This window comes from Hippoglossus hippoglossus, chromosome 23, assembly GCF_009819705.1.
Source record: "Hippoglossus hippoglossus isolate fHipHip1 chromosome 23, fHipHip1.pri, whole genome shotgun sequence".
Lineage (NCBI taxonomy): Eukaryota > Metazoa > Chordata > Actinopteri > Pleuronectiformes > Pleuronectidae > Hippoglossus > Hippoglossus hippoglossus.
In genome coordinates this window covers 15946572-15972901 of record NC_047173.1, presented here as the reverse complement: position 1 = coordinate 15972901, position 26330 = coordinate 15946572, and the positions used below count along the sequence as shown (strand labels likewise).

General features: G+C 47.2%; 1 protein-coding gene and 1 long non-coding RNA gene across 4 annotated transcripts in view; both read left to right on the top strand.

Annotated features, from left to right (window-relative positions):
* The window catches only part of celf2 (cugbp, Elav-like family member 2), a 169884-nt gene that overhangs the window by 30375 nt on the left and 113179 nt on the right, over nt 1–26330 (top strand). For all 3 annotated transcript variants that reach the window (XM_034577944.1, XM_034577952.1, XM_034577950.1), the window contains exon 2: nt 6792–6827. In XM_034577944.1, coding sequence (XP_034433835.1) covers nt 6792–6827 — 36 coding nt within the window. The remainder of the gene's footprint in view (nt 1–6791; nt 6828–26330) is intronic.
* LOC117757167 lies at nt 13745–14829 on the top strand. Its single transcript, XR_004613047.1, has 3 exons — nt 13745–14073; nt 14374–14400; nt 14432–14829. It is a non-coding gene; the product is annotated as an uncharacterized LOC117757167 (long non-coding RNA).

Below are 26330 nucleotides of genomic sequence, written 5' to 3'. Positions count from 1 at the left end.
GCCGGGCGATGACTGTTTAGGGGGAAGTGAAGTTTATTCATCGTAGTTTTGAAAGAGCAGCGACACGAGGGCGGATGGGGACATGACAGATTCCCGTCGCTCGAGTGGACAAAAGCAAGGTCCCGCTATTGAATCTGCTAATGAACGATTCAGACGGAACAGCGTCGACCACAAAAGGGCCGTAATTATTTCCAATTATGACAAACCATCATTTCAGCTCAATTATTGTGCACATCCGTCAATGCTAACAAGGTAACGGGACGTGATTGAGGTTCCCTATTAGTCTCTTTGTCAACACCTTCACAAAGGAGACCCGAGCGCCACACGCCCCGCCGGCAAAAGAGAACACTTGTTACATTCAAACTCCTAAATATCTTTCCATTCATACAGTTTTTAACGTCCTATTGTTTTCCCCCGGATCGTGATTCAAACCCCTCGTCCACCTCTTCACCTCTCGTTGATGCAGCCATTCAATCCTCTCGTCCGCTGATTAATCTAACAAGTGCCTCTGCAGGTGTTTTCAGAAACTCGACAGTGAAACATACATTTACACTTGAACTTTATTCTGCAGTTTTTTTTTAGCTTCAACGTTTTCTGTTTTTGTTTCTGACCACAAACATCTGGGATCACCAACGTATCCACAAAGCACGTTGAACTACTTAGAAGGAGACGTAGCATCATATTTAAAACTTTTCATCGCTGCATTTCCAGGTAGTAACTCAGAGTTAAATCTGACGATAAACCGGTCGGCAGCGTTTCTTTCTGCTCCGCAGCGTTTATCTTCATCCTCCTGCAGATGTCACTTTTCTGGACAGGCTCCGTTTACCTTATGGAGCGGAATCTACATACTTAAGGTCAAGGAAAGGTCGCTGTCTTCGTTGTCAACACATGTCGGCGTGAGATGAAAACTGCGGACTGTGGCGTTCGAAGCCTCACGCTCTGCAGAACCTGTCGACCTCCACGCGAATCCTCTGTGGCGTCTGCAGTGTCAGAAACACGAGACGTTTCTGTGCAGTTTCGTGTTTAAACTTAAAACATCGAAGCTCACTTCATTGTAAATATGTTCAGTTCCATTCGGCTGCATCAGATCTGCTCCTCTGAAGGACTCTAAGTGCTTCTATGAACTTTTTGGGAATTAGCTGTGTTGAATTCCTCTTTGAGTCTATATATAAAACATGGGGTTTGGACTTTGAGCTTTGTAATGAGGCTCTGGGAAACAGTGGAGGCAGAGATACTGGGAACTCTGTTGTGGTTCATCTGTGACCTTTAACCTCACGAGTCGGACTCACAACTTCAACAACTGCAGGAAAATCTGTGTTGAATACGATTAAACAAAGTAAGAATAATATCCAAACATGAATGCTGCTCAGTTCTCTCCTTTGATTGGCCTTGTGTGTCTCAGTCCTGCCTCCTGCTCCTGTGATTGGCTGCTCCCCTCTGATTAACATCACCTGGGTCCAATTAGCTCTGTCGTTGCTCCGCGCTCGTCACTTCGGTTCCTGGGTTTCTCTCTGTTTAGCTTGGATCCCCTGCTTTCCTGTCTCTGTTAGACTGTGAGTCTGTTTCCCTTTTTATTAAACCCATCGATTTTCTAGCAGTTTATAATCTTGCGTCTCACCAGAGGTTATACGAGTGGAGTGGAGGCCTTTAAGACGAGTGGAAAAATAAAACAACAATCATGACTTTCTACGTTGAATCTGTTCTAATCTAGTCTTACTTCACACGTGTAATTATCCCTCCTCCAGCCTTGGTCCTCTCCCATGTTCCCTTTGCACGATCTTATCATCCGGCCACCTGGTGATGGCCTCGCTCTCGGCTCCGAGCGCCGGCATCATATCCGTCGCCTCAATCAAAACCTTAATGCATCTCAATTTAACCACTGTTGTAACACGACACACACGTGCACCACTCTCTGACACACACACACACACACACAGAGTTTATTGTGTTGAGAGCACGGGTTGGGTTGGTGGGGGGGGCGGCATCACTAATGCATGGTGCGTGCCTCCATAACGCCGGCCTCATTTGCATGTGTGAGGAGGTCTGGGCTAATGGAGCTGATCTGTTGCGCTCTTATTAAATGGGGGGGAAGAGAAAGGGGGGGGGGGGGGTTATTATTAAAGAGGGGGAGGAGGAAGGAGGGAGAGACAAAAAGGGGGGAGGTCTCCTCTCTTCTCCCAGAGGCATGATGGATGATCCAGGAGTCTCTGCTTTCAATGACTCGAGGATGTTGGACAATTTGCAGTGGTCACACACGCACACACACACACACAGCATCAAGTGTGTGTGTGTGTGTGTGTGTGTGTGTGTGTGTGTGTAACTAGTTCCCTTTTGAATATCAAGTTGTAAATGAGGCCTGACACACTTTAACCACCCTAACCTAACCTCACCACTCAGCTCACTTCTCTAACTGCAAATACACAAACACACACACACACACACACACATAGGGAGCAATACTACTTTTCCATGTATGCTCTGTCCTAACTCTGCGTTGTGCACGTCTTCTAAAATGCAGAGTCGCACAAAACAGTATGAACAAAGAACGGTTGTGTTGAATCGCGGCTGAACACGCTGCTTCACGTCCGTCAGGAGCTGTTCATTCACCTTTTTTGGAGCAAAAGTACAGAGTCATCGGTTTTATTAACGTGCGAGTGACTCCGAGTCGCATCTTCTCCAACACACCATGAACGCAGCATCAGTCAGATGATGATTAATGAAACGGCCGCTCGCTGGTGTCAACCCCCCGCAGCGCTTTGGCACGGCCGTCTCAGAGACTCGTCCTCCAATGGGAGTGTGTAGATCCTTCTGGAGGCGGGCCAACAGCCCACATCTGACATCATCTTAAGAGTTGGCACAATTAGGCAGAATGACACTGAACGCACACACACACACACACACACACACACCTGTGATGTAGATAAGACTGAGACGGAGGAGGAGGTGGGAATTGTTGGGAGGGTGTGAAAGTCAAGTGTGTGAATGTATTTATCGAGATGTGTGTGTGTCTGAGTGTGTTGATTGGTCGGGGATTTGTGGGTACGGAATGCGAAGCGGGTTGTGTGTATGTGAAAGGCGGGATGGCAGGTGAGAAGGAGAGAAGTGTTAGGAACGAGAGAGAGAGGGAGAGAGAGAGAGAGAGAGGGAGAGAGTGTGAGAGTGACACAGATGGGACGCTGAGAGGAAGAGGAGGATGAGGGAGGGGAGAAGAACGCAGTGGGAGACAAAGAGGAACCGAGATGGAGACGTTTATCTATTTCAAACACATTTTAACGACACACAAATCCTTAAATTATCTTATCCAGTTAAACAACAACGGGCATTTGATTCATGTAAGTTTAATATATTTTTGTAGCTTTTCTCTCAGATAAAACAAGAAAGAAATTCTGTCATATTAAAAATAATAATAGATCAATTAATTCAAAATCAACAGATTAAATCAATAATGAAAATTATCTAACTTGATCGGAAACGTGCATTAAAGCTTGAAATTTGTAATTTGGTCTTTTGTCATTTGGTTTAAATCAGTGATTCAGTTTTTTTACGTGCACAATAATAACAATAATAATAATATTTATAAACTTTAATTTATTTAATTGATAAAAATTAAACAACAAGTCAAACAAACGTCTGTTTTGAAGAGTTTTAGGTTTTTAAGACTTCTCACTCTGCTCTTTTATCTGAAATAATAATTTTACCGCTCAAAAAATCACATCACAAAATCAATATATATTATAGAAAAATCCCATACAGAGGAAAATATGTGTTTATTAAACGTGGATATTGTTGCCATGAGGAGATTCCTGTTCGACTCCATTTTACTTAGTGGTGGCAGAAAGGCGGAGGCTGGAGGGGGGGGTGACTTTAAAAGCTGTTCCGAGGTGCAGTGACAGCTGGCTCGTAGTGTCCCCTTCATGTCGTACTAACGCAGAGTGTGTGTATGTGTGTGTTCGTGTCAGATCTTCTGTTAATCACAATGTGTCCAAATCCGCCCGCGGTCCTCGCCGGGTCCCGCCACCTGCTCCGTCTTCGCGTCGGGCGCTGGCACCGCCGCCCGAGGAGTCCCTCACGTTTTCAGCTTCGTTTTACGTCTCTGCCAGGCCTGCAGCGGCGAGAGGCCGGCAGGAGTTTGTGCACGGGTTCATGCGCGCCGCCAAAAAGCTGTCGGCCGCGAACCGCAAGTCTGGCTCCGCTCCACCTGGACGCTGGTTTCCCATCTGCTTCCATATCTGGGATCAGTTCAGGCCCAAATCTGGTCGGCTTGTGCCGTCCAACGAGGGGCAATTGATACGCCAGGAACCGAACTTGAAAGCTCTTTGTTTTAAACTGTTTCTGGTCGCTTTGATGAAAGTGTTGAAAGGTTAAAATACTGTCTGAGATGGTAATAGTCAGGTTTCTTAAGCAATAACGATATTTACACATGAATAAATGTCTGTGAAAACTGTGAAACTTGGAAATGTAGGAAATTATTATCTCCACATGAAGCTCCATTTTGTCGATGAAAAGTTAAAGATCTCCAAGGATTTAAAATACATCGTTTAGGCTTCGAGGAGAACATCTGCGGTTTCTATTGATAGATGTGAACTCAGAGGAGCATGCAGATCACAGAACCGAAGATGAGACGGTCTCGTCTGAGGAGGATTTCTGTGATTTGCGTCACCAGCTGGTCCCGCCCCAATGTCGCCTAGCAACAGAGACACAGTTTGACGCCCTTCGGTCTGATTTAGTTGATCGAGTTGAGCCTGATAATTACATTTAGAAGGTCAAGTATCAGACGCCACTATTGCCTCCATTTTAAAGACAAACATTCAATTTTTAAAAGTCACAATAAAACTTCATGAATCCATACGTTCTCCGCGCAGCTCCATTTTTCCTTTGGGAACTTTCCCGACACTATCGTCATCTCGATGTCCTCTTGCGTCACGTGAAACGGGCGAGGAGCGAGACATGTTATTTCATCCTCGCGGCCCGGAAGAAAGACGAGTTCCTCACTTTGCATGACAGTAAACATTTTGTAGGTCAGATTCCAGACATACATCCGGCAAAGTTTTTTTTTTTAAAGTTTAGTGAAATTCGTGTTTTGAATCTCAGATCCCGAGGCTCTGGATTCACCACATTTCATCATCCTCGACTCGTATCGGCTGCATGAGCGCCGCTCTGGGTTGTGTGACTGAGTCGGAACCATAAAGTGACTTTAATGTAGTTTTATTAGCATCTTTAAAAAAAACGGCTCGTGTAATCTGCAGCGGACATTTAATGTGCCGCAGTATAATGCCAGTTAATAAGTAATAAGAACCATGGAGTGTAAACGTTTTGCGTGTTTATATGTGTGTAGATTCAGGGAATATGAGCGCTGGCGTGTGTGTAGCACAGTTTTTTTTTTTTTTATGTGTAGCACTTTATCAGAGTTTTGTGGCTGTGTGTGTGATGTGTAAACCCGTGAGTGCGAGCAGAGTGTGTTTGATGTTCCATTTACCCTCTTTCATAATTCATGGCATTGGGAAAATGGACTGAAGCGGAGGTGGCTATCGTGTGTGTGTGTGCGTGTCTGTGTATGTGAGTGTGTGTGTGTGTGTGAGTGTGTGTGTGTGTGTGTGTGTGTGTGTGTATGTGTGTAGCAGGATAACAGGATGAGCGTTCTGCGGTCGGAGATGAAACAGACAAGAGTGTGTCTTTGAAATGCAAAGAGCGGTGATAGCAGTGATTGGCCACTGTGTTGAGGAGGAGCAAGGAGTTTTTTCCCGTCATTTCATCATAACATGCACACACTTGCACACACACACACACACACACACACACACACACACACACACACACACACTTGCCCTCTCACCATCTCTTACACACACACTTGTTATTAATGACTGCATTGTTATTTCATTATTATTTTATTTACCTCTGTGACATAAAACTCAGACTAATTTGGTGCAACTCTTAGCTCTGGAGGGTTTTGTGCACGTGTGTGTGTTTGTGTGTGTATTTGACTCAATGCAGCATACACACACACACACACACACACACACACACACACACACACACACAGTGTCTAGTGGTGGGGCCTGGGGACCAATTTATTTACATGCAGTGGAAGAGGAACTGAAAAAAGGATAAAACAAAATGGGAAGGAGAGAGAAGGAGTAAAAGCAGCAGGGAATTATGGAGAAAACCCACTGGAACGAACCACTCCACTGTTCCCAAGGACGGACCAATTTACTATTTGGATGGCTCACTGTTTTTAGTAGGTGTGTGTCTGTGTGTGTGCGTGCGTGTGTGTGTGTGTGTTTTGTTTTGTTTTGCCGGAATCATATTTCCAGACAAAACACAGGACTTTCACACAGGAGACTGTTTGTCTCGTGTTTCAGACGGATCAGACGTCGTTGTTGTTCCTCGAAAACGAAGAACAACCTTAATTGCTCGTCTTTATCGTAACCATGACGATAATGGTCCTCAAACCTTAACGACGCACTTAACTTAACCAAAACTGTTAACCCTAGAATGAACTATTATTAAGAAAGACCAGAAAACAGATTTCTCTTTACTGTCGCTGCTGCTCAGAAAACTCTTTGTGTCCATTCCAGTGATTGAAGATATATTTATTCTACCAGTAGAGCATCATCTGCGTAATATTCCAGAATTCAGGTTTTTATTTCGTCCTTTGTTTCAATTCCAGCTCCGACACTGAAACTTTTATTACGTACATGATGTTCTTTTCACTTTTTTGGACTTTATTTTATCAAGTAAATGATTTTTAAACAGTTTTTCACGAATCTCTCTTTCTTCTTGACTTGCAGGCAGGACGCCAGCGACCTCTCTGGACCGATACAAAGGTACAGTTCTACATCTTTTATTCTCCCACCCCCACCCCTCTCTCTCTCTCCTCCCCTCTCGTCCCCCCGGCCTGGTTCTCAATGAGGCACGCAGTGTGTCTCCAGGCTTCTGGCCAGAGTCTGACTGCTGGTGTCGGCGGTGTTGCTGGACGGGATAACGCAGACAGACGGGACGCAGATGAGACGAGGTGCCGGGTTAAGAGCGAGAAGGAATAAAGGGAGAGAGAAAGGGGAAATTGGAAGGGAGAGATGTGACGAGGCTCAGATCCGCGGCCGAGGAGGGTCATTAAACTAAACCCTTCGGCGACAGAGCGGCAGATCAAGCGAGGGGAGGGCAGGAGGGGAGAAGAAGGTTTAAATAAGGGCCGGTCTTAAAATAGCAGCACCTATTTCTCATCTGAGGCAGAGTTAACAGGAAAAAGGACGAATATCCTGTCCTGAAAATCATCAATGTCCCCTTCGATTTCTTCCACCGCCGAGGAGAAGCGCTGGATGGGAAACACTTTTACCACCTGTACGATCTATTCCACGTCTCAAAGAAACACTCGTGAATAATTATAACACCACACAGAAACATACATCAGTGTGTGTAAATATGGTTATTAACCGTTAGAGTGTTATTTGGTTTTTATTTTATTTCCCCCCCCTTTAAAACACGCACTTCACATAAGAACAGGGTTTGATTTATTTTTTTGCTTTTTGAGTGGCGGCGGTTTCCTCTCGCCGCGGCTGAGTAGGTCGGTGGAGTGCGTGCTCTTCTCCGAGCAGTTGTCGAGATGAGTTTTATTCTCCAGTGGGTTTTTTTTTTTTGAATGAAGTGTTGTTGCATCTGAGTAAAACCACAGTGGGTTCATGGTCTCACGTGGTTGTTCGGCGGTGTGATGCGTAGCGTGCAGAGCAGGATGTCACCGGGGCGTCTTTCAAAACCATTCAAACCAAACCAAAACAACCACGAGGTGACGAAACGTTTGGCGGTGATGGATTTCCTGTGTGGAGCCAGTGTTAAGTCTCCGAGCTGCTTTTCTTTTATTTCCGCGGTGAAATGAAGTGAATCTAATGTCTCGCTGGAAAGTAAGAAATCCATTTAACAAACCCTCAGTGCATTCGGAACATTCTCCACGTTAATGTAAAGAATATGCGTTTTTAATGTGCCGGATCATAACCGACCACTGATGGCGTCCTTCCCTGTAAGTCAGAATTTAACTTGAGCTTTTTTTATTTTTTATTTATTGTGGTTTTAATCGGTTTAATCTCTAATTAACTGCTCAGTGCTTTGGCTGTGCAGGAGGGAAAAGAGAGGAATTCTTGTTTTGCGCTGTCACTTCGGATTTTTGGAAAAAGTTTGCATAATTTTCTCATAAGAGAATTGAAGGATTTGTATTTTTTTTTTAATAATAACGCCCCCTGAACAGAATCCGACTGCAGCTTCACCTGGTGTGTGCAGCGTCTGATCACAAACAAGATCCAGCAGAGCAGGAGACGCCGGCGCCGATAAAGCGAAACACGGGAGGAGAAGAAACAGGCGACGACTGTGGCTGTGAATAATTAGGCAAAATACTTTGCTTTTGTTTTTCTGTCTGATTGGAGAAAATAGGCGAGGCTGTGACTGTCGCATGAGCTCACACACACACACACACACACACACACACAGACACACACATGCACGGTGTGTGTAACATGCTAATCCACCACACAGCTGCGTCATTCTGGAACGTGTGTTTACTTCCTCTCTGCCTTCGCCCGCCGCCGCCGCCATCACCACCGCCGACCCCCCACAATCCCCTGCAAACACAAATACACACCATCGCACGTACACTTACACACAATCACACAAAAGAGAACTGGGCGTATAATTTGATCCTGTGTGCTCTCCTCCTCTAATGAAGCTCTCTGGCGGTTTGACTGACACCCAGCTCGTTATTTAAGCGTCTGTTTTGGGCCAAGAGGAGGAAGAGGAGCTGCGAGAGGGAGGAGGAGGAGAAGGAGGAGGAGGAGGAAGAGGAGGAGGAGGAGATGGGGAGAAACAAATGGGAAAAGTGGAAACAAGAGAGCTGAGAGGGAGGAGAGGGTATGATTTGGGAGGACGAGGGGAAGACAACGACGGCAGGAAACGAAGACAGGCTGGAATGATGGAGGAGGGATGGAGCAGAAGAGGGGGGGAGAGTGTGAGGGAGCAGAGAAGAGGAGGAAGAGGGGTAAAAAAAAAAGGAGGGAAGGACGGAGTGGAGTTTTAAAAATGAAGACAGCGGCAATCATGAGTAAAGAGGAGGGAGGAGGAGTAGGAGGAAGAGTTGATGCCGGAAACAGGGATGATAAAGGGTGTGAAGGGATAGTGTGTAGATCTGTGTGTGTGTCTGTGCCTGTGTGTGTCTCTCTCTGTGTGAGTGTGTGTCTGCGAGTGAGAGTATAATTGCAGGTCTTTGTGCTGATAATGTTCTTTGAAGGCACACAGCTGATAATTAGCGTGCATGGTGCCACAGATGCCTTTCAGCATTGGTCATTATGAGCCGAAAACCCACTATTGGCTCTGACATGACCTCGCGAGACAGGAAGGACGGAACGCTCACGCACGCTCACGCACGCTCACGCACGCTCACGCACGTACCGTCCTCATACGAAATGAAAAATTACACAAATTGGCGTAAACAAGCGTTGATTAGTGTGTGAATAGCATCAGCTCACAAGTGGAACAGATACAACAGCTCTCTAAAGGCCTCAAGTTCCTCTCTGGCACGAGGGCTGCAGGTGTGTGTGCGAGACGCACAGATGCACACACACACATATACATAAACACACAGTCACACACACTTCCTGTTTACAGAGCCAGACGCACAGACAGCAGAGACTATAATTACAGGGATTCACACAATGTGGCGTCCCGGTACGCTGCGTCCGTTATTGCCTCCCCGGTTGCCACATGACAACAGCGGTCCCTCGCTACAGCGGCTGCTCCGCGCGCCGCTCCTGGCCCCGCCTCCCTCGGCATTTCCACATCTGAATATGTATGAGGCAGAATGTGGCTCGCTGCAGTCGGAGACACTGGAGTTTTCTCTCTCGTCACCAGTGGCAGTTCGTCAGAGTTAGAGGCTCCTTCCTGGGCTGCACATTCCCCCCCCCGAAAGGAGAAAATGTCCGACAAGAGACGCGGTGTCGGGGAGTCGCGCTTTCTAGAAACGCTCCCAAACTTTAGTTGGATTTTATACAGAAAGTAAAACATGACTGAGACTTTTAGGATGATCTCACAGTCCAGATCTTTATTTGTTTTTAATTGACGTCGTCTTTGAAGCGTTATTTCATCCATACAACCACAACTTTTCCAGAGTTTGTGTTTCACATTTTAAGAACAACACAACTTGTTTCAGCGTCGGCCCTTGTGACCAAAGGCTCTTGAATCCCTTTGTCTTTCCAAATCTCCGTCGGCTTCTTCGATGTGTATCGCTCCTCTTCTTCATCCTGTCGTGGACGCTTGGATTCTTCTGGAAAAATGTTCCAGAGCAACTTATTGTGCTCTCACATTCGGCCTCTCAGGAAAACGTCCAGAGTTCAGTGCAGATCTGAAAGCAGCTGGAGAAGAGAGCGTCTTTGTAGCACAACAAAATATCACGTCTGTATTTTTTTATTTTCTCCCCCCCACCACCCCCCGTCCATTTTCCCACCTGGTCGCAGGGTTTCGAACCGCCGAGCGCCGCCTGTCGTTGTGCCTCATGTCACGACCGTCACAGCAGGGAGACGTGGGAGGGAAATTCTCATTGGGGTTTTTTTTTAATTGTGAGTGACTGTGCCGGTGTCATGCTCGCTCTTCATCCATTTTTCATCCAAACACATGAATTATGAAGGACTGCTAATGGCTGGGGGGGGGGGGGGGTGTGGAGAGAGAGAGAGAGAGAGAGAGAGAGAGAGAGAGAGAGAGAGAGAGAGAGAGAGAGAGCTGGAGGAACGTTTAGACATATGTTCTCTCTCTCTCTCTCTCTCCCCCTCTCTCAGAGGAGTGTTTTCTTTTTCTCTGAGTGTCACACACACACACACACACACACACACACACACACACACACACACGGACACACACGTCCACACACCGGGTGGCAGGTGAACACACAGTGGCTCGGGAGGAGCGCACGTCTGTGTGTGTGTGATTCAGACCATTGACCTGGAACACACCGGGTAGTGAGAGAATAAAAAACTATTACACACACGTGCACACACACACACACACACACACACACACACACACACACAGACTCACACTACAGAGTCATTATTACTGCCATTACAGCTCCTTCCATAACTATCATAATAATAATAACAATAAAATGTAATAGAATGTACTTTTTAATTAGTATTTCTCACACATTTTTAACACCTTTTAATTAAATTATTTCTAAATATTTTATTCCTTATTACGAAAACTGTAGCAACAAAAAATAATTACAAAACATAATTTTATGTCATTGTTCATTTTAAGTCATTTATTATTTATTTATATACAAGCTGGTGAAATATTTTTGTCGCATAATTAAATAGGCCTACACATGGGGGCAGTGTCGGGGGGTTACCATGGTAATCGGCGTCTGACATATTTGTCCCGGTGACGTTCTGTCGCTCGTAAATCGAAGCACCAACACTTTCCAATCCGCACTTTGTCACGTTGTCCTTTCGCCTGAGACACCGCGGGTGTGAGAGCACGTTCCTCCGAACCACGTCTTACACACAAACACACACACACACACACACACACACACACACATGCCCTCAGTGCATTCTGGGATATTGGAGTGTTTTTTCTTCCAGCTGATGCTCTCTGAGGTGGAGGAGGGGGGGTGGGGGGGGGGGGGTTGGAGCTGGAGTCGTGGGTGTGTCGTCTTCTTCGTCTTCGTCTTCTTCTTCTTCTTCACATTCCAGTGCTTCTCCAAAACAAACATTTATTTATTATACATGACTTGTTGTAACTGCACCTTCAGCCCTGATCGGCTGCTCGCTCCCACAAGCTGCTCACGGTCGACCCGGCGGAGAGAGAAAAGTCATCGTGGCCGTAATGAATCGCTATCACGTTCATTTCGAGGCTTTTGTTTGATTATAATACTCGTAATAAAGAAGCAATGGGATGATTTTGGTTATTAAATCACTTCTGCAAGCGAAATCTGTTCACTGACAAGAGTGTGACGAGGAAAAAAACGTCTTTAGAAAAATATCTGTCTCTCTGTTTCGATTGCATTTCATCGTGTGCTCGGTTCCATGTTTTTCCTTTTCTATTTCTGCACATATGCAAGCTTCTGTGCTTGCGTGTGTGTGTGTGTGTGTGTGTGTGTGTGTGTGTGTGTGTGTGTGTGTGTGTGTGTTAGTGTGTGTGTGTGTGTGTGTGTGTCTGTGTGTGTGTGTATGTGTGTGTGTGCGTGTGTGAAGCCGGGGGAACTCGGTGTGACTTTTTTTGAAAGGCTCCAGATGGTTGAGAGACAGGTGAGCCAATTAGCAAGTCTCACTACACAGCAACATCATCACACCGGCGAAGCACGACAGCCCAACACACGGGCGCACACCACACACACACACAGACACACACAGACACACACAGACACACAACACAACACAACATTCCACATGACTCTGCTGTAGTGTTAACATTACCGACCATAACCCCCCCGATGTGTCTCCCTATCCGTCAATACGCCGTCACGTGCCCGTTGATATGAAATTGATTTTACGATACGTTGTTGGGAATGATGACAAACGATCCTCCTGATTTCTCCTCGTTATTGTTCCTGCATCACACAGCTCCGTTGTGCCCGTGGTGTGTCCCCATTATGCAGGTTTTATCCGACCCAGAAAACAGGCATAATGGGCAGATTTGAATTGATTTGCTTGTATATTCATTTATTTTCAAGGAGCCAAAAATATTTCAGCAAGCCTCGCTGATGTTCATTATAATTCTAATGAAGTCGAAGCCTTCACAAAAGAGGAGAGAGCGGCAGGAAGACGGCAAGTCTAAACACAACGACGACAACAACAACAACAACAACAACCTCCGTCTCTCTCTTCCTCCCTTCATCCCTGCGCCCTCCTTCTCTTTACATCCCCCTCTTTTTTCTCTCACGTCATCTCTTTTCGCTCTGGTTCTGTGTGCGAGTGGCTGGATATTAGATGTAGAAAATGCAGATTTCGCCGGTAATGAGCCATCAGCCGCAGTGGAAAACACTGTAACACCTGACCCCTGCGTGCTCCTCTTCCCCGGAAATCTGTGCACACAAAACGTGTGATGCAACACGGCGCCCGTTTATTCCAGTTGTAGCTGGAGAGTTTAGATTTCTCCATCTGTCTGTCCGTACTGCCGACTGGAGGTAAAGATGGATGACACGTCTCAACTTCCTCCCTGTATCTGGAGGTGAAGCTAAAAATAATCCGGGATATGAACCTTGCCATCTAGCACAGATGACATCATCACTGACCAATCGCGAGTCGCGTGTCAGCTGTCAATCATGACGTGTCACCTCGTTTTTTATAAGCTCAAATAACGTATTCAAATAAAAAAAAACAGATGTCCCATCTGCAAACATGACGGAGGTGGGGGTTCCTAAAAAATACTGCAGTCAGCCACTAGGGCCGATTGAAATGCTTTGGCTTCAGCTGTCACGTCGTCCATCTTTGTTTAAAGTCGATTGTTCATCCGTCAGTTTCTTTTTCTTCGACACGGAACGAGGGACGTTCTTCAAATATCTGAACAATGAACAATTTTGACGGTCGAAGGTCAAGGCCACTGTGACCTCACGTCCGTCCCACGATCGTGTCCATAACTGGAACGTTACTCGAGTGTCCCCACCTCAAACTGGCTGATTTTTACAGATGGTCTGTGCTGAGGATCCATCGCTGCACACAGTGTGTTACACGAGTCTGGATGTTCGTGGACGTTCGGGGGAACTTGGCTGCTCGGCGGAGGCGTTCAGCCGTGAGGGAGTGATTGGAGTTCTTTTTGTTTAGGGATAATTGAGCGGCAATGACGGCTGCTTTCCCACCTAATGGAAAGGGACAAATTAATCTCCCTGTGCTAATGTCTGCAAATGGAACAGGACCACTCCTGCCACCACCTCACTCAGCCGACCTGTGCATGATTGAGTGCACGAGGTTAAGGCTGAAATAAAACCTCTGTCGGCACCGGTGATGGATTTGATGCAGATTTGTTGTTTTAATACACGTAAATATATTTTATAATTCTTCTAATGGACTTTGTTACTCACCTTGGAAGTAATGTACGACCGTTCTGTCGTGTTTTGAGGTTTGATGCTGAGATCCGACGCCTCACTGGTCATTTGGGTGCTGCTTATTTAGCCCCAGCATGTCGGGGGGGTGCACCTCTTTCCTGTTCTGTCTCAGAACCATCTAATCATATGTGTGATTGTTGTAACGGCCACGCAGGTAGAGGAAGTGAGAAGCTGGCATCAGAGGTTTTTATTGTACTTTTTACGTGTTTGTGGTTTGTCTTTGAAATATGACGTATCACAAAAAATACCCAAAGGAAACTCTAGGGTCTTATTTTCCAAGTAACGCCCCCAACAAGCACTGTACCTTAAAAAGCCTCCTTTACGTTGATCAAGGAGCGATGCATCTTCCGACAGAGGTCTGCACTGCAGGTGTTGCTAACTGCATTAAACAAGGAGAACACAGATTACTTACCTTGGAATATAGATCTGCTCCAGTCCCTCAAGACGCTCCCAGTACACGTGGACCTAGAACATGAGGCAGACACAGGCTGACAGTATGTTATCTACACATTGTAAGGACTGGATCTCCACAAAAAACAAAAAAAGTTTCAATCGAGAGGGCGACGTCGTCAGAAAACTTGGATTTTCCCTCATTGGGCTTCATGGAGGCTCTGATTTAATGTGACGTAATCTCCTTCTTTGAATCTGCAACAAACAGCGAGCACCATAATAACTAATTAGCAGCAGCGGGCACCGATAATTGATTAATAATGGATGAACTTCAACTGCATTGTTGAGGTTCGAATCGCAGTAAAAGTAAAAAGCTTCTGTCACAAACCGAGGAAACAAACACAAAACAATGAGACCAAAGATTGGGGTGAGGCTTCTTCTCCAAAATAACTTTTTTTGGAGAAGAAGCCTCTTGGCATCAATCTGACACGAGTCTCTGTCGGTGTTTGTGCATAAACCTAACGATTTGTGGAGGAGAACGAGGCGGCGGCCCGGGTGAAAGTCATCTAAACAGCTCGTGATCCTGCAGCCGCTCCGCCCGCTAAGCTCCTTCCAGTGAACGACCTCCAGGGAAGAGTGTGTTGCTGCTGTTCGAGTACAGAGGAGTTGATTACGCCGCAGTGCCGGCGCTTTGTTCTAAGCGTACGCCCGTCCTTGGCTTTGGAGAGAGCGAGAGAAAAGGGGAAGATGAAGAAGAAGAAAAACGAAGAGGAGAGGAGGGGTCTTATCTCTCCCTCGGGTGGTCTTGGCATCCTTTCATTCCAGATTGTCTCGGTGACCTTCTGGCCCCGCCTGGTTCATCCCGACCCTCCGCTGCATCGCTTGTTTACCGTCCCATAATGACATTGTCAATGGCAACAATACTTCCGCTTATCGCGAAGGTGTCGGCCGCCACAATGGATGAATGGCGCCGTAATGGAAAGGCGAATTCGTCCTGTTGTCGTTTCCGAGTCTTTGAAAGCACTCTCCTTCTCGGCCGCGTGTGTCGCTGGAAGATAAGATTAATTCTTCATAACGCCGGCTGATTGCAGGATCTCAAATCTAATGCTATTTCTTTTTTTTGTATTTCTCACTTTCGCTTTCAAACTGCAGAGTCAGTTTTTTTTTTTCCTGACTCTTTGGGGAAAAGAAATCTAAATAATTTATCTGTGTTTTGGTGCATTCCCCCCCCCCGTCCCCCGTCACCCCCCGTCCTGTACTTAGAGGGAGAGTGAAGAGAAATGGAACGGAGACAGACACAAGGAACGGCGGATGAGTGGGTTTTTTTTTCTTTCAGTTTTTTGAATGGGACGAACGTGAGCAGCATCCTGACGAGAGTAAGAAAGGGGAGCGGAGGATTGGCGGGGGCGGGGGGGGGGGAGTGAACCCTCGCTCGGCTGGAGAGGGGCCTAAGAGGAGCCTGCAGACTTTGGTAATCCCTCTTTTATTAATGTGAAGCCAAGCTCAGCAGAATGCCGGCTCACAGACGGAACAGAGCTGCTCACGACTGACGTTCGACCTCACTGTCCGTCTCCTCTATGCAGATCCACCTCACTGGCCGGACTGGCCGAGTCCCGCCCTTCCCAGTCTGCGGGGCCAGGAAAGTGCCAGTCAATTAAAGCGGGCGTTTTTTGTTTTGTTTTGCTCCGGCCCCAGTCCGGCGCGCTTCCGCCCGCCGAGTCGAGCTCTCGAGTCTTTTGATCCCGCTCTGGTCGCGGCCCTGGCGTTTGGCACAGAAAGCATCCTGCGTCCTCGCCGAGCCCTGCACGTTACCATGACAACCTCCCTTACATCACTCAGTGCCCACCATGTAGCCAATGGGCGATGACCTTTCGCTGTCAGAGCGTGTTAGGGAGCGAGAGACAAAGAGAGAGAGGGAGAGAGAGAGAGAGAGAGCGTACAGCGGGCGCTCGCCGGAAACAACAAAACACAAATAGGTCATTAAATTGTAAACACACTTTAAAAGAGACAGGGGCTCCTCGGTTTGAGCCGTGGCCTCAAGTGACTGCGATGTCAGCGCCAGAGTGTGAGCGTTTCCTGCGAATGACAAATGCAAGATGCTCGTCTTCGGGGGGGGAGCATGATGTCACGGTTCAGCGGGGAGGTGAGGGCCCTCCCAACATATAACACGTAAAAACAAGCACTTAATGGGGCTGAATTTGGCGCCGTGCAAGTCGGAAGCTTCTGGATTATTACGAGGTGCCACTCCCAGCAACCTCGAGCTTCTGTTTCTCCCAGACGCCGCCATATGGTCCCTGTTCGCTAACCCTTCACCACAGAGGCAGGTTGACACTGTCATGTAGATACAGGCCTGAAGAGAAGTCCTTGTTAGATTGAGTTCATTTGTCTGTGTCAGTCTGTTGCACATAAGTTGTCAAAGTTGATTTTCACCTCGTTTGTTTGCTGGTGGTTGTTGTTTTTTTTTGTTTCGTCAGCAGGATTAGACAGAAATAACTGAACAGATTTCCACAAATCTTGGTGGAGGAATGGAGACAAGGGACAAGAACGAACTCGATAACTTTTCGTCTTTGTGATTTCAAAGATTATGGAGAGGAAGAGTCGAAAAGGACGAGGTTGACAGGGTGAGTCGTTTTGGATCACGTCATGTGACACAGAAGACGTTGTCAAGAAACGTAGATTGTGTGATTTCCAGAGTGACACTTGTCTCGTTCAGTGATGTCACTTGTTGTGTCCTGATGCAGCTTTAATCTCTGCATGTTGGCATAAATATGCACTTTTATCAGTGTAAATGTCAAATTAGTCCTCGTCATTATCAGCCCTCCGTTCGGAGAACTTAATTCCGTATGGTAATGTGATTGCGTCGCGTCGTTTCACCGGCTCGCTGCTGTTTTTTATGTCCTGTGTCATTATGCTCTTTACATTCAGTGTTCACTGTAATAAACAGTCAGCAACATATGATCAGCGGCTGCAGCATCTGTTTGATTTGAGGAAATCATGAGGTCATTAAATCACGGCGCTGATTGGCTCCGCGGCCCGATCCGCGCTCTCGCTCACCGCTCTTTTGTGGACACGCTCGCCATGTGTCAATATTTGTCACCGCCGCGCCGCCTGCCATCAGTTTTGGCCGATGCGATTCGGTCGGTGAAACAACAGACGTGGAAATGGGTAATTAAGTTCGGAGTTAGCTAAAGTGTCTGCTGCATTTTAATGGCGATGGCCCCTCGCACGCTGGATAATTTAGGATTTCAATTGTTGTTTTTCAGGGAAATGCAGGTGTTTTGTGAAGACAGACGAGTTTGCCCTGTACGCCAAACATTCTAATGAAGCTCACGTACAATCCATAATTTTAACTATCCCCCACCTGCCAGCTAGCCACACACACACACACACACATAGCACACACACACACACACACACACACACACACACACACACACACACACACACACACACACACACAGCACCCACACACATACACACAATATGCACTAATGAAGCTGTTCTCCTCTCCTCTCTTTTTCGTTCCTGGCTCAGTGAAACATGCATAAATCATAATAAACAGAGAGATGAATTTTTAATCAGTAGCTCCCTGCCTGTGTCTTCAGCCCCAGCCCCCTATGGGGAGGAGAGGCTGTGATGTGCCAGGTATACGGAGCCGGATCTGGCAGCGCCTCCTCCGGGAGGGCTACTCACAGAGACATGCCTGTCTGAGCTGCCTCTTCCTGGGCACGATCTGCTGGTCCGGGCCGTCTCTCCGGAGACGAGACTGTCCCGGACGAAACACCATGTTCATACCTGCAGGAGGGTCCAGATAGAGTGGGACATCTGAGGATGGGGAGACTTGTGGTAGTTGAAGCGTCATGGCTGCACGAGTGTACAGACACAATCTCACCTGTAGCTGGTGAATAAAATATATATTTATTTGTCCGAAAGGACGGGAAACTAAACAAATGTTTGAAATCTGTTTTGAATGGATATTTATTTCTGGGACCTGGATTTCTCTGGTTTTCTAGAGACGCACATTTTCCAGAACTCATTAATTTAGTTTCGATTTCATGAAGAGAAGATTTCTAAGAATCTAAGACGTGCAGCCATTAGTCAACGTCCAGCGATGGCACCAATCAAATCTGTATTTATTATGAGTGACTAACATCTTGCTTTGAGTTTATTCACACCCCTTGATGATAAACTGTAAATATCCAGCGCACACTTAACTCTGTGTCCAACGTGGCGTCTTTCCACTGGCTCAATACAACTTTGCTATGATGCACACGATTTCTTCACCTCATGAAAACTTCATGAAAAAGTGGCAAAGCCGAGTTAAGGTCAGTTTATATTCCACAGTCTGGTTGCCTGGTTGACCACAGAGATGGTGTGCAGGAACTGGGAGCGTGCTGGTCTGTGCTGGTCTGGGCCCGGGCCCATGTGGACTTGCAGGCAGTCCAGGTCTGGACCCGGGGCTCGGCTGCTCCAGAGCTGTAGTGTTGTACTCGAATAGGCCCACAACATAACAGCATGAGCTGAGCTGTCACAGGGGATTACTTCAGCCAGGCAAGCCAGCGGGGTCTCCACTGCTCGGCTGCTCCACCAGAGAGAGAGAGAGAGAGAGAGAGAGTGGAGGAGCGGGGTGGGGGGGGGTGCTTGGTTCTGCGTGAGGGGAAAAGGGAACAAGAGGCAGAGGCTGAGAGGAACAAGGCGAGAGACAGAGAAGCAAAGAGAGGCAGCTTGTTGAAGACGACAGGCAGCAAAAAGGAAGGGAGAGAAAAGACAGAGGGACAAAGAGGACAAAGGCAGAAGAGAGAGAGACAGAGATACAGAGAGACAGAGAGACAGAGAGAGAGAGAGCAGCTTGTAGCCTGATAAGGTGCATTTGTTTGTTTGTAATGTTGGAGCACTCATCCGAGCTGGGCTTTGTGGGCAGAGTGTGTGTCGATGCCGTGTGCTGCCCCCCCGCTGCAGCCGCCAGCGCAGGATCCATGAGGACTGACGAGCTGCTGCTGCTGAGGTACACACACATGTACATCTGTGCACACACACACACACACACACACAACACACTCGTGAGCACCCATTTTTCTGACCCAGATGCTGCGTCCGTGCATCCCTCCCGGGGATTGTTACACTTCCAGCGAAGGTGTGGCGTTGTTGCATGGTTGCATTTGGATCAACAAGCTTTGCGAGCATCCGTGCGCGTGTGCGTGTGTGCGTGTGTGTGTGTGTGTGTGTGTGCGTGCGTGTGTGTGTGTGTGTGTGTGTGCGTGTGTGCGTGTGTGTGTGTGTGTGTGTGTGCGTGCGTGTGTGCGTGTGTGTGTGTGTGTGTGTCTGAACAAAGTGCAGCTCCTGGCTTTCTCCCTCATTTGAGAGGATTGGCTGTTAGGAGTCTACCTGGACACGCTGCCTCAGTGTTGTTGTTTGATGGCAGGAGATTTGCTCAGTCGAGCGTAACATCCAACGCTTGTACTTCTCTTCCTTCTCTCTCTCTCTCTCTCTCTCTCTCTCTCTCTCTCTCTCTCTCTCTCTCTCCTCGTCTTTGTCTCTCTCTCTCTCCTGCTGCGTTAGCAACACCGTTTCCTGGACGAGCTGAAATATTAGGAAGTAGAATCTGTCTCCGTGTGGCGGCAACAGACTTCTTTTTTTTTTTTCTCTCTCCTCCTGCCTTTAAAATCCAGCAGCTGTGTGTCATTGACCTTTGACACCTCACATCCATCTCCGTTGTTTCATTTATATACAGTTATCGTACTGTTGTTGTTTAGGCCCTGCAGCTCATTTGCATTCTTTATTTTATTCCGCCCACATCTGCATGAATATGTATTGTTTGTATTCTTAGATTTGTCTTTGGTATGAGGAGTTGTAGCATCTCGTGGTGTCAGCGAAGCTTCTACTCATGGAATTATCTTATTCTAAAGTTTACAAAGTTCCCGAAAACACCGATTTTTTAGCCTCTTTTATTACTTTTTTATTTTTGTCGTCATTGATTTATGAATAATGATGCATTTATCTTCTAACTTCAATCGTACGTAATGTTTATGTCCAAAGGGCGACAAAAATATTCAAAGACCAGTCGTGAGGTGTCTATTATTTGTTCATGCAAATAGATTTTTAATAGCACGGGGGAAGGATGGGAGAAGACCAGAGGCCTCCACTCGACCGAAGCAGGATTTGACATTTAGCTACAACAGCCTGAGTTTGTGACTTTGGCATTTATTTAATTTTATTTATTCAGGTCCGTCTAATTTCACGTACGTTTTGTGCACAAGCGAAAAGGATGATGGATGAATGGAAAGGTGATGGGATGGAGAAATGTCAGCTCTCGTTCTGCAACTGTTGAGAAATAGGAATAACAAGAGGAGAGAGAGGAGGAGGAGGAGGAGGATGAAGAAGAGCAGAGGAGAAAAGAAGCTTCCCTGCAGCCAAACAATGGAGATTCCCAACTGTTCTCTCTCAACCTTTTTCTTCTCCTTCCTCACTGTATCGCATCTTTCGGGAAATTAATCATTTTTCTTTTAAAGTTCCCATTACTGGTAAATTCTACAGCGATACCCCACCAGCCACAATTTGTCTGCTCTCCCCTCCTGTTGCATAAAAGATTGAGACAAGCGTCTGCCGCGCACCCGATCGTGAAAAACACTCATGCTGAGGTCGACTTGTTTTGCAACAAGTCAACATATTTCATTGATGTTTGCAGGTAGTAATTTATTGCACCATAATTTACTGACTGAATTGGTGAATGCTTCATTGGGTGACAAATGAAATTGCTTTTGAGGCATGCACTTCATTTGCAATTTCCCGATGAAAAATATGACTTTGAACGGTTTCTGCATCAAGCGCTCGCCTCCGAGCGAGAAACACGGGGGGGGGGGGGGCATTTTCCAGAGGTGCAGCCGGTGAGCCGGGCGGCAGCCTGACGCCGGCTGGGTTCAGGTGGCAACAGGAGAACAGCTTCACACTTAACCCCCAGAAGTGGACCTTGGTTTTTTTTGGCATGATCCTGTTTAAAATCTGAAATAAAACCCATAATAGTTAGAACATTGGCTCTTTCTGCAGCAGCAACAAAAAGGCCTCAGTCATTAGGTTTCGTTATGTGCTGGACAAAACGTGTTGATAACCAGAGGGTGACGAGACAGGAGCAAAGAAAAGTGCTCATATCTCATAAACTGAATAAATCTACGTAGCTCCAATAACTTATGGAGTGTTTCTATATTTAGAAAACTTTTGGATCAGTATGTTTTGTCTATTCTGCTAAATTTGGAGGAAGAACATGTCAGATATGAAGCAGTTGAAGATTGAAATCTAGGGTCAGGTGGACTTGCACAGTTCAAAGGGTTAATATGAAATGATTAAAATCCCGACTTTTAGCTTTTAAGGTCAAATCTTTTTAATAATCAAGTTATTAGTTGAAGATAAAGATGAGAACATAGAAAGACTCGCCACGGACAATAACAACAAGTTTTAAACTTATTTAAGTTACACTTTCGTTTGATTTATGTGTTCACTACGTCGCTGGACCCTCAGAAACTCCCTCACGTTAAAGCTCAAAGGGGAAGTCTACCAATTCTCAAGATCAGTTTCAGTATCACACCGCCCTGTGAGGACACTTGTGTAATAAGAGATTCTTAGAAATGACGCCCAGGCGACGTATTTCCAGTATTGTGGGTCACGCCTGGTGATTAAGTGTGGACACCAAGGGGGTGCAGAGTTTAAAGCACGCAGATGTTCATCAGGCAGCGGGCGTCTGAGGTAAAAATGCTAAACTCCGGATATCTCAGTCGCTGCAGCATCACTTTGCCCGTTGGTTTTTAATCCGTCCCTGAACTTTAGGAATCTGCAGCGCTCGGAGTATTCTCTCGAAGTCGGGACTGCACAGTCGCTGCCTCACTTCCAGCTCAGTGTGCAGAACCAGAAATGTGTCATTTGTCCGTCTGTCTACTTACAGACGAGTCGGGAGGGAAGTGTGCAAGAGGAACTTCTCCTCCTCTCTCCTCCCGCCCGTCCTCTGGGTGTGCTGGCAGTTAAACCAGGCGTCCCCTCCCTCTCACCCCCGCACTGTGTGCCTATCTAATGGTGTGGAGGATATTAGTCTCATATTAGAGATATGACCGTTGGTTTAGAGTCACTGCGTCTCCTTCTCATTTCCCCAGATGGGTCAGGGCAATGGGCGTTAAAACGGCCTCTCTCCCCTCCTCCTCCTCCCCCTGCCATTCCCCCCCCCCCCCCCCCCCCCCCCCCCCCCCCCCCCCCCCCCCCCCCCCCCCCCCCCCCCCCCCGGCCTTCTTGAATCTGCTAAACCAGCCGTCACAGCCCCGGCGAAGGGAGCGCACCTTGTCTCCGCTACAACGATTTAATCTGCCGAGCACCTTTTCAATCAAAGAGTGTCAGGCAGGGCCGCTCCCGACATGACTCTAATACAATGCATGGACACACACGTACAGGAAGCGGGGGCGGGCGGGCAAAGAGAGGGGGGGGGGGGGGACGCCGGCGAATACTTGCACACACACGTGTGCCACACGAGATCGATACCCGCAATCATACAGGCGAAAATGGACGAGGGTTTATCGGCCCCTGATTCCCACCCTGCTATCATCACCTTCACACAATCACACAATCAAGGTGGGGGTGGGGGGGTGGGGTAGTACTTTGAGGGGAGAGGGTGCATATGTGACAGAAGAGGGAGGGGACGGAGGCCGGGAGCTTGCAGGTACATGAAATGTGTGAATATGTGCGTGAAATGAATTGAAATGGGTGTGAAAGTGCATCTATTTGCGGGGCGGATGTGTATACACCTCGCTTTGTGCGTGTGTGTGTTAGAAAAGTGGCTTCTTTCCATTGTGTGTGTGTGTGTGTGTGTGTCTGTGTGTGTGTGTGTTGCATGCGCGGTGGTGTATTCCTCCATTTTTCTGAGAGTGTGTGTGTGTGTGTGAGAGAGAGTTTGTGCACTAACAGTATATCTGTGTGTGTGTGTGTGTGTGCGCGTGTGTGTGCGCGCCGGTTGTTATCAGAATGACACCATCCTGCTCTCTCTCTCCTGCAGCCCCAGAGGATCAGTGGAGCTGCACCAGTTTCAAATGAAAATAAATGAGAGGCAGTGACCGCTACTGCCTGGGTCCCACTTTAATGAGGAAAAGGAGCAGAGAGGGAGGAGAGGGAGGACAGAGGTGGAGGGATAGACAGGGAGAGGGGGGGGAATTGGAAAGTGAAGGAGAGATTGGTCGGAGTTGGCAACGGAGAGGGGCTGAGAGAGGGAGAGAGAGACGAATGGAGATGGGGGGGCGGTGGGGTGGGGTTGGTGATGAATGGAGGGCCCCTCTCTGTCACCGATGCGATGGCCAATTACAGTTGGAGCGCGCTCCGATGCACCGCAGGTGGAGCGGACAGGTTTTTGAGTGGCCAGAGAATATCCCTCCATCCTCCATTTGCATCGAGAGGAGAAACGAGTGCACAGTGTACAACTTAGACCGGCTTTGGGGGGGGGGGGGGTTACCGTGCGATTCAATAGAAATACATTTAGCTGCAGGTCTGCACGCTGCTCGAGTGTTGACAGTATCCAGCTGAGAGCCTGCTTCTCCGGACTGCTGCAGGTTTATACAGTGTTTTTTAATGGCGAGGATGATGCTTGTATATGTTCACAGCCTGTTTTCTGATCGGTAATGTGATTTAAAACTTTTCCAATTATTTTCCACGGCTTTATGGCTTAACTGCAGCGATCAGCCACAACAATAAAACCAGTTAATGGTTTTAATGTTGTGTCTGCTCCATTAAGGATTTTTCTTCCTCTACCTCTCGGGCTAATTAAGCTCGAGAGAGTAATGAAACATTGCTTTCTGCGGCCTGTCCCCACCTCGTGCACATATTTAAAAACCAGGCTTGGTGCGTGTGCTCGCTCTGTGGCTTCCCTCGTCGTCCTGCTAACAGTACGGAGAGTGACAGCGAGAGCTGAATGTGCTTCACGCTCGCTGGGGGCATAAACACTTTTTTTTGCTGACACGGGTCAAATAACCTCAAAATCCTCCGTGTGATGTCATAAAACAGGATGGAGTCCGTCAGCTCTGCTGCATCGTTGCAGGAGTCGACATCAAACTCCAGTTAAAAGCCCCTGAAACAGCATCTCAGAGCGTATACGTGCAACACTAATGACTTCTTACACTATAATACTTCATTATTCACATACACTGAATGTTTCAACAGCTCGACTACATCATTCTTCAGTTAATTACACTTTTAAAAACCATTTAATCCTCTGAACAATGCACGTCAATTTGAGAGACACCTGTTTTTTTTGCAGGAGATGGAAGATGGAAGTTTATTTAGCTGCTGTCAACAGGAAACGTGTCAAACGCTCCCAATGTTCAAATGTTTACGCTCGTTTCATATTTTCTGCGCATCAGTGGCCTCGCATGGCAGCAGGAGGTAGCTGTTTGAAATTCGGATACGCCAGCGCTAAGTTGTGACAGCCTGCTGCCGTTTAGGAGACGGGTTTTAAACCTCGTGGGTTGTTTTTTTTTTTAACAGGTCCCGTGCTCAGCCGGAGGGATTAGCGGCGACGACAGTTTACTGTGTGCAAAAGCTTAATTTGGGCAAAGAGCAGATTTATTCCAGGTGCTTTTAAATGCATCAAAATAAAAAAAAAACGTGAAGCTCTATGTGATCGTTTCTGTGCACTAGTGCCACCCTGAGTAGAAGGTCAGATTCATGACTGTGGTTTTGGATAAAAAAGCGATGATGTGAGCTACAAATACTGTTGGTCCATGTTTTAAAAATCATTTTGAAGATGAACCTCTGCTCCACTTGCTCCAGTTCACTATCGGGTTGTAAAAAAATCCTGACATAGCTTTAAAAACAGGATGAATCCAAACAAGCGTTCGAGCCTAAACCAGCGTGGAACCATCTGGTCGAGAGTCGGGAGATATACGAGGTTTTTCCCCCCTGACAGCAGCGATATGTTTCTACTTGAGTGCGGCCGAGCGTTGTCCAGTCCAGTCGGGCAGAGACCATTAAAACTCGCAGACAGCAGCAACAGTATAGCTGCGAGGCCTCTTCAGGGGCAGAGGACATCAAGTGTGTGTGTGTGTGTGTGTGTGTGAGAGAGAGAGAGAGACGGACGCACTTTAGGTCATGTCGAGACCACCGGTGCGGACATTAGCGTGCGAGGATCAGCGAGCAGGTCAGGACGTACTTGCTCGACGGTGTGGGACTTGATCCCGATGTCCTGTGTACGTCTACATGTACATGTGTGGATTCAGGTCACATGGATACGATGGATTTTCCTTTTCCACTCTGAGGCAGGAAACATCCTGGACAGGTCGCTGGTCCGTCACAGGGTCGACATACAGAGAAACACGCTTTAGTTTCCAAGTAAAATGTAAACATACCTGCGTTGTTTAGTGTAGAAATAAAAGTTTTTATACCAATGAGTCTCACATCGTCCGATTGTTAACGGTTAAATCGGTCGTGCTCCGCTAGCGATTCCATTCCTGACATGATGACAATAGACCTGATGCATCAGTCCGGACACAGTGTGTCTGAGTGTGTGTGCAAAACAGGTCAGTGAGCATTCGGAGGCTGCAGCCCCACAGGTAGAGCCGGGCTCCATGTTAACTGGAACACAGTGTCCTCACCAGAGTCCAGCACGGACCAATAACAACCCCACGGGGAGGGAGGGAGGGATGGAGGGACGGAGGGAACCACGGAGGAGAGGGAAGCATGAAAATGGAGGAATGAAATTTGAAGATTGAAGAGGGAGTGATGGAGAGAGTGTGGCGGGGGGGGGACTTAACAGAATACAGAAGTAGTAAAGAGACGAGACTTTATCGGGACACTTATTATTTAGTTGATTCATATGCAAACACACACACACACACACACACAC